Here is a 9,332-nt window from a genome sequence, read left to right on the forward strand (position 1 = left end):
TTCTCTTAACACTACCATCAAAATTTCTCTCTTTCCATATATATTACTAAACAATTATTAAGAAATTTATTTCCCAACACAATTAGAAGCCGACTCTTATTGATATTTATAGTTAAAAAAGTTCTTTCAATTAATACCATTGCTACGTAAAAATTAAAGCTAATTTGAAAAGAAGATAAATAATATTCTTTTGAGTTGATTTTTAAAATAGAACACTAATTTCGTTTAAATCTGAGAATTGATAATTTTAACGAATATCTAATATAAAATTTTTAAATTGACGATTAAGTACCAAAAATTGAATAAAAATTATTGTGGGGTCAAATTTAATAATCTAATGGGGGCAAATAAATATTATTACCATATACTACTCAAAAAATTTCAAATTGTAGTGAGGGCGCTTGCCTCCACACTACTACACTTGGAACCGTCCCGCTCTTATGTGACTAATCCAACCCAAATTTTTGCCTATTTAAGAAGTTTTTAGGTTGAAACTTAGTACTAACTGATAGCAATAATAAAACCTAACCCTCACAAAAATGCTAACAAGTGGAGAGAATCACTCTAGCCTCCTATAGTAACATGACAGGTGTCTTTCAAGATACTAATATACTTCATAACGAACAACAGCTTCATTGTTCAGCAAATGGCACTGTCAACTCCACTTGTAGAAAACGTGGAGGAAAGGGGATGAGAACTTACGATTCCCAACAGGATACTAATGAGAGGACAAAACGTATATCGATCCTAAGACACCGCTTTATCATTTAGATCGTCGTACGTTTATCATACTAACCCTAGGTTTTAGTGTTAGCTTCCGCTTATCTATCCTAGTCTCAATCTTTCAGTAACTATTCCCTAATCTATCACAAAGTTTAAGTAGCAGAATAGTAAACAAACACAAATTAAACATATAATACATAAAACAGAGATTATTCAAACCACGGAGAGTAGAAACATAGTATAACACAGAAAATACACAATGCACAAAAAATATGATGCATGCCTGTCCTAAGCAGACCATGAACTTATGTGTTGGTTGACTACCCGCACCTGACATTACGCAAGACTGAGTCCGAATATGGTTCCTCAACTGAGTCGGTCAGGTATATGATCGTCATGGTCGAAACCATGTCCGTCAAAACACTGGAAATCATTGCAAAGCTTGACGCCAATATATACATCTCAAGTTGAGGAACAACATCGTCATACAGAGGGCATCCCGATATCATTCCGGCACTGGCTAGGCGGAATAACACCTTCATTCTTTCAGGAAGTCATCACAACTAGAAAATTGGTTAATACAGACAGATTTAATCTTTATTACAGACGGATTTTTAGTTACCGACGGATTTTGTCCCTCTATAAAAGCCTCGTAGGAAATTATTTACCGACGAATTTTTTTCGTCGAAAAATTACCGACGGATTTTTACCAGTTACCGACGAATTTTTCCTCGGTAAATTCTCCCCTCGATTTCCCTAAAACGGTGAACTTTTTGATGGATTTTCCGTCGGTAATTACAGATGAATTTTTTGACGGATTTTCCGTCGATAATTACAGACAGATTTTTCAACGGATTTTCCGTCGGTAATTGGCAACAGATTTTTCGTTTGTAATTTGAACATTGAAAAATCATCTCACACTCTGAATACAGACAGAAAATCCGTCTGTAAATCTGTCAGTAAGGTAAAATAGCATTTTTTTAGATATTTTTTATTACAAAATAAATATAAATTTAATGAATACAAATTTTCATCTAATTTTCATCTGACTTGTATCCAAACATTCATAGTATTTCAAAATATCAAACATGATGTTTGGTTTTGACAATGTATCAAGAACAAAGACATTTAGTAATCTCCTCTAAATAGTCCAATATCATTAGTATATATTTCTTACAAGAGATAATCATTTATAAATTTATTTTGATTTGAATTGATTTTATGACGAGGGCTTCACTTAATTTAATTTTCCTTGCATCCATCTTGTGAGCATGTCAAGTGCGGCTTCTAGTTGGTCTATAGGAAGAAACAAAACTAGCAGTAGTACGAGATAAGAAGTGTTTTCCCATCAATTCTTCCTGTTAACAGGACAAAACAATAAAGCAGCATTAACATCTGTAAACAATCATGCAAAAGGGGCAAATAAATACAATTAACATGAATGAAATTCTACCTTGATCATTCCAAGTGCAAATACAGCCATGTCTCTTTTACTAGCTGCATTAACTGCACATGCTGAACCCTGCTTTTACAATAGAAACACAGTAAGGGGACTGCTAATAGACACACACTAATTCATAATATTCTAACAAGACAAAGTCAAGTCACTGGTTTTCTTCTTATAACTTAAGAATGTAGAAACTAAAGTGCATTATCAATTTTTGTATACCTTTTTCAAACTGCATAGATCCTGGCAAACTGCATCTGGTCCTCCTTTCCTCAAAAGTTTAATGGAAACAGAAGTAACTGGATGCAGGTATTCGACCACCAGTCTTCTCTTCTACCCACTAATTGGATAAATGTCTTTTAAAAAAATTATTCTATGCCAATATAAAAAAAAGTCAGCACAATCCAGTAATAAAAAGGAACAAAGAGGCTTTTACATCACGCAAATTCGAAGATTTGTAGCCAAAGGCGGCATCTTTAGCAAACTCTGTGTCCCCTGCAAGAATGCTGGATATGAAGCTTATAGAAGATGTCATATTCATTCATTTTCAAATGTTCAACAGCACATAACTAGAGAAGATTAAATCTTGTTAAACAAGTTTCATAACCTATTCCCATGTATGGTTGTTTCTGTGAGATGGAAGCTATGTAATACAATCTCAATTTCTACCATCAAAAGCAGTGGTTAAACTACCTAGCTAAGCTTCAGTAGTTCCAACTACTTTCTCAACTTCAGCAATGGTGTTTCAAGCATCATCGATTTCAGAACCTTCCTTCTCATTTGATTTCTCTAGCTCAGCCTGAAAGAGGACATAAAAATGGCCCACATGCCATGATTCCATGAATCAGAAGCATAACATATAGACTCAATTTCAAGCATATGTGCAACTTGAACTTGCTATTTGAAAACAGAGAAAACAAAACAAAAATATAGATCAAACATAATGAAGAAAGAAGTACAAATTATTTCAAACAAATAAATGAACCTTCATTGGCTTGCTTAAGAGAACAAAAGTAATTGCACAATAGATTTCTCTTTAGTTTTCAACTTCTATATTTCAGTTTAATACATTTTGGAAAAGATTTTGTTATAAAATTTTTTAGCAGAGTACCAATCAAAGCAGTGCCTCAATCTTCCACTAATAAAATAAATAAGTTGTTTATCACATTGAGATTATGATTAGATGAAGAAAAATGAAGGGACACACAGGAATCAAATCAACAAATGCTGCACTGATAAACTCAAAGAAAACCCAACTCATAACATCATTAATGGGTACCAATACCATCATCCATTGGAAACAAAAATCCAAGGCATGAAATGCAAAGCATGTAAAATGTTTGCAACATGAGAAAACAACACAAAACTAAGGCATAAGTTAATAACCATGGAAAAAGAAAACAAGAAAATGTACATTACCAATGCTCCTTTTAAATCCACGAGTGCGGCCTCAAGGCGCTTGTGGCAATCAGGAATCATCATCCTAGACTCAGCCAGCACATTTTCCTGCCCAAAATATCAAGTCAACAAATAAAACTTGCAATCATTATTCACCATATCATCACTGACCTTAGTGATTTCCCAAAAACAATTAAGGAGGAAAATCCACACCCTACTAAGATGTACAATTTAAATAATTCAATCTAATAATAACTATATTTAAAAACAATCACATATTATTTTTGCATAAATAGATAAATTGAAATTAGATACCTGCTGCTTGAGATCATAAGGGTTAGCACCCTTCTCCTTCATGTCAGCAGTTTTTGCAGTTTCTCTCTCAACTTCCTTCTCATAAGATACTAATAGAGTAGATACTTGAATGCTAGAATTATTATAGCTCTAAATTTATTTATCTCAAACCTTGCTTGTTTTACCTTTGGATATGATTCTTATTAATTCATGCATGATTATAAGTGGACTTATTGCAGTGAAGTTGTATCCATATTGAAGAACTACTAATGAGATTGTAGCGTTACACTTCTGAAGTTTTATCCATATTGAAGAACTACTAAACTAAACAATCAAGAGATTTTTCTTGGTCTCGTTAGGTACCTGAGCAAAATAGTCGCTTAAGGAGTGAGCAGGGTCAGTTGAAACTATCATAGTGGGGTGCCCATGATTTGCAAATCTCACTACAAGGGAGACAGCACAGCTTGTTTTTCCCACACCCCCTTTCCCACTAAGCATGTAATACTTCCTCTCCTTCCCTGCCACCATCTCGTCAAATCCACAAACACCTTCTGTGCAAGATCCTAGTAACCGCACTATATTACTAAATATAAGAGCAAATTAAAATATAGCAGAAAATGGTGTAGTGCGATTTCTCACTCTAATTGAAGAAGTCCATCGTAGATCCCAGGCATCAGTGAAGAATGCGAGACAACAGTAGGGATGATGATGGAGGTTCAAAGCAGAAGCAGAACCAGCTGAAGAAGCCTCCATAGAAGAAGACAAAGACTGTGTTTAAGTGAAGAAGCCAACTGAAGAAGCCTCCATTTAAGCATGGATATTAGATTTGCATCCATGATAAAGCATTCTGCGCTGCTATTATAGATGTGTCCACAACTCCACATGAAGCATCCATTTAAGTGCATCTAATTGTGCATACCTAACTAAATAGACAGTCATCTATTCATATATAACTCGGTCATTGAAATTATTTGACTCTTAAGTCTTATCCCCACTATCTTAAAAGTTATATAACATACAAGATTTGATTGCCTAATAGTATATATGCATTATCAGCATCAAAATTGATCTCATTACTAAAATTAAGACCAATAGAGAATGCTAATATTTTTATTCAATTTTTCATAGTCACCACCTGAAGATTCTATTGTCAATTAACGTGGACATTCTCAAATAGTATAATACAACAGAACCTAAAACTCTTAACAAGCTCAAGAAAGTCCAATGCAATGAAAATTGATTGAAAAGCATTATTAATTTGTAATAACTAATAACCATAATCAAAATAAAAGAAAGAACACACCTTCTGGTCATCTCTGGGAACATCATAACCACTGTAATACATCTGACCTACCAAGACCTGCATGTTTATGTCCCCAGCTTTAGCTTCTTTCAGAGTGTCTCTGAACCACCTTTCACACAACCTGCAACAACCCCTGAAAGTGGCACACGCCCATTCCTCTCAATTCCACTGCTACTATCCATCTATGATTGATAACCCTTCTTCAAATCACTGCAACTTCAGCAACTTTCTTTTTTTCTTTTTTGGGGGGTTGGTAACCGCTAATGAGAGACTGGGAAAAAAGGGTTTCGTAAAGAAAAAGGTTGAAATTTTGGGAAACTAATGAAAAAAATCAAATAATGGGTATGTTTCAGATTGAGCTAAAAGCTTAAAACACTAAGAAATATAGTACACAGAACTGCAAACTGGATGGCAAAGCTGAAAACCTGTAGGTTCATTCAAAAAATTTTAACATAGGAGTTCAAGCACTGATGCTTCTCGATAAAATCATATCCAAGAATCAGGTCAAGCAGTGATGATATAGACAAGAATTTATACATGGAAATTGAGAGTAGCTAGCAACGTATCTTTTTGCTAAGATGAATAGTTGTAGACAAGACAGTTTAGTCTGTTACTATATATAGCTTGATGAAAAATTACAAAAGCATTGATAATGAATATTATTATTTAGTGTGCATAAAGATATATTCAAAGACATGCATGCAAGCAATGTCACCTTAAATTGGTAACCCCAATTCTATTGGAACGTCTACTTGACACCTTACTCCTTAAATGTGAATGATAATGAAGAAGAGTATTATTAGAACAAGCGTATCCGTATCTCTATCATAATCAAGTCTCTATCTTGGTGCACTCTGCGATCTAACCTTAGCTCTAGAAGAGTGCGTGTTGGACATGTAGTTGGGGTGCCCTGCATTGCCATGGAAGGAGCACCATGCCTCCTAGATGATGATGAAGACAATAATATTTGCGGGATGTTATCGGCAGTTCTTGAACACACTTCTTCTTTTCCTTTCAATGACCTTAGTGGCGGTTTTCATGTGTCTACTTCCAGAATCTTGTCACTCATCTTCTCCTCATCGTCATCTCTATTTTCTCTTTCTTTCATCCATCACTCTAACCAACTCGAACCAAACCGTGCCCCCCCTCTCCCACTCGCTGTTCTAGAAGTTCGCATTGGAACTACATCTCTGCCACCAGTTCAACAAGAAAACTTATGTGTTAATAACTACTAACATTTAGATGATTAATATGAGGAAGAATTAGAATTTTATACCTTCAAAATAGAAGATCCATCAAATTTAGTAATATATTCTTCAGGGACCTTCCAAGTCATAATTAAGAAAACCTAAGGTCACCAAGTTCAAATAGAACAACAAGGCAACACACAATAAACAAGTTTCAAGAGTACAATGACAAAAAGAAATATTAAATACCTTTGGTGAAGGTAGAACACGACCATCCACTTGAGTAAAGCCGATGCTTATAGAGATTTCACAATTTTGAAGCATAGGTTCAGAACCATAGTTACTGGTTTTTAGTGCCTAACAAAATAATAATTAATAAGCTTCCTTAACCAAGGCATAAGCAGTGTAACCACATCACTTAAAATTTAGAATAACAACGTACATCAGATAAAACCCTCATCCTCTCCGGTGGCTTCTGCCTGGACTTCTCTACCAATGAAGCCCTTTGAAGCGTGGACAGCGTGGACTTCTCTACCAACGTTAAAATAGTCACTTCTTTAGTACCATCATCACCATCTCTTATACCTTTCTTCAGAGAAAACTTGCAAAAATCATCAAAATCAATATCAAACTATGAAAGTTAAAAACTATAGAAAGCAATAGCCTACCATGAATTTTAGGTCAAAAAAGCTTCGATTGCAGAAAATAATTCATCAAAATCAGAGTAAATCTGTAGATTCAAACAAAGCACAAAAGCAGAGTATGATAAACCTAAAACTGGCACAGAAAAATTGAGCCCTAAGATTTATCACGAAGAACAGAATCACAAAATCAGGATATATATACCTGAAATTTGAGATGGTTACGAGAAGAACTGAGAGAGCGAGTTGAGATTAGATGGAAGAGGAGCCAGAGGGAGCAGATGCGACGAGAGCGGCGGCAGAGAGAGCTCTGCAACAATGGGAGTAGATGCGATGAGAGCGGTGGCAGAGGGATCTCGTGCAACGCAAGGGATGACAGAGAGAGATTGTGCGACGCAACGGCAACAACAGCAGCGGTGGAAGAAGCAGAAGTAGCAGCCACGGAGAGAAGAAGTAGCTCGTGCTACGGAGAGAAGAAGAAGCTCGTGTTTCATTTGGAAGAAGCTCATGTTTCATTTTGGTTTAATTCAATATTTCTGACGGAAAATTTTAAATTACAGACGGATTTTCTGTCTGTAATAATTTAATAAAATATAGCATTTTGTCGAATTAATTACAGACGAATTTTCTGTTTGTAACCATTTCTCACGAAAAAAATTAATTTTTTCGGCAGAATTGTCGACGGATTCTCTTTTTCGTCGATAATTTATGCTAATTCATTTTTTTTGTTTTCCGAAAAAAAATTCCTCTAAAATTTCATCTGTATTTCTGTGGGATAAAATTCGTCGGAAATATCCGTCTGTAATAACTAGTTTTCTAGTAGTGCATAAACATCTTAGGGCTTTCCTTCATTATCATTATTCATTCATCATATCAATTCTCTAAGGGGTCCGGCCCTTCTGTCCTTAGTCTTTTTCTATGATTACTATTTTGTCCTTATGCATACATTTTCTTTTACTCTTGAGACTTTTAAGTTCTCTTTTCTTCTACTTTCACAAAATCATCATCAAACATCAAGCATGAACTCAAGAATATTCAAGAGACAATCTGAACTATCCTAACTCTTACCTCCTCTCCAAGTTACTCCTTAATTTTCTTAGACACAAAAATCCTCCTAAACAAAAACAACACACCAATTAATGAAACTTAGGCCTTATGGCCGAACCAACAAGAGAAGAAAAGGGAGTGATTTCTCACCCTCTTGAGCTTGATTTTTGGCTAGCTTGAATGTTTTCTTTGAAGTTCCTAAGAAAGACTTGCTAATCAAGAAGAGAAACAACATAAATTTCTTAAGAAAGCTCTTCAAGAAATCGGTTGGTGAAGGAAAGAAATTAAGAGATTTTCTTCACTAACCTTATGAGATTCAAGTGAAAAATGAAGAAGATAATGAGAGGAATGATCTTGATTCTTGTATTCTTGAGAACTGTTCTGATGGAGAAGAAAGAAAAATAAGAATAGAAATTGGGTATTTTGGTGAAGAAGGAGAAGGGTGTTTTGGTCTGAAGAACAGTTTTAAAACTAAGTTAAACCTTAGGGACAATTTTGTGTGCCAAAAAAAGTTAGGGACGAAAACAATTTTTGGCCTATACCTTAGGGACCAAAATCGTACTTATCCCTTTCCTTTACATGTAAACAGGTGGGGATAATCTGATCGCATCTCGTCTTCTAGTTCCCATGTATGCCCAGCTTCGGCGTTGCATCCCCACGCTACTTTGACCAAAGAAACTATTTTGCCTCGCAGCTGCTTATCACTCTTATCGATGATCTTAACCAGGGGTTGCCGGGTATGTTAGATCGTTCCGCAATTGTACTGTCTCTGGTCGCAAGACATGACTCTCGTTAGGATTATCTTTCTTAAGCTGAGAGACATAGAAAATATCATGAAGGTTGGACGTGGAAAGTGGATGAGCTATTTGATACGCAACTGGACCGACTCTTCTAAGGATCTGAAAAGGGACCACGTACCTAGGGTTTAGCTTTTTGCTTCTAAGGGTGTAACCTATACCGGTGGTAGGATTTGCTTTTAAGAAAACATGTTCACTTCCCCTAAATTCTAAAGACTTACGTATATTATCGGCATAGCTCTTTTGTCGACTATGTGCCTCTGAATCTTCTTGTGAATCTTCTTGATCTGAGAGGTTGTTTCCTGCACCAAATCCGGACCCAACGCACTATGTTTTTCTCTTTGGTGCCAACACATCGGAGACTGACACCGTCGTCCATAAAGAGCTTTGTAGGGGGCTATTCCAATACTCTGTTGATAACTATTGTTGTAGGTAAATTCCACCAATGGCAATTGCTTGTCCCAGTTTCCCTATTGCTTAATTACACATGATCTC

The 9,332-nt window shown here is 35.6% G+C and overlaps 1 protein-coding gene and 1 pseudogene across 3 annotated transcripts; both read right to left on the reverse strand.

Annotated features, from left to right (window-relative positions):
- Positions 2,217 to 5,347, reverse strand: LOC107611483 (annotated as a pseudogene).
- On the reverse strand, positions 5,665 to 7,515 carry LOC107612730 (protein argonaute 4A-like). 3 transcript variants are annotated; one of them, XM_021109910.1, is made up of 6 exons: positions 7,199 to 7,515; positions 7,021 to 7,082; positions 6,795 to 6,953; positions 6,602 to 6,709; positions 6,442 to 6,513; positions 5,665 to 6,361 (listed from the first exon to the last, which is right to left on the reverse strand). In XM_021109910.1, the coding sequence occupies exons 2-6, from the start codon at positions 7,021 to 7,023 to the stop codon at positions 6,329 to 6,331; spliced, it is 375 nt and encodes a 124-aa protein (XP_020965569.1). In that variant the 5' UTR covers positions 7,024 to 7,082; positions 7,199 to 7,515; the 3' UTR covers positions 5,665 to 6,328. The 3 variants fall into 3 exon arrangements, with proteins under 3 accessions (XP_020965569.1, XP_020965570.1, XP_020965571.1); XM_021109911.1 differs by having other exon boundaries at positions 5,665 to 6,355; positions 7,199 to 7,514; XM_021109912.1 differs by having other exon boundaries at positions 5,665 to 6,355; positions 6,442 to 6,489; positions 7,199 to 7,512.

The sequence above is a fragment of the Arachis ipaensis genome, chromosome B08, assembly GCF_000816755.2.
Source record: "Arachis ipaensis cultivar K30076 chromosome B08, Araip1.1, whole genome shotgun sequence".
Classification (NCBI taxonomy): Eukaryota; Viridiplantae; Streptophyta; class Magnoliopsida; order Fabales; family Fabaceae; genus Arachis; species Arachis ipaensis.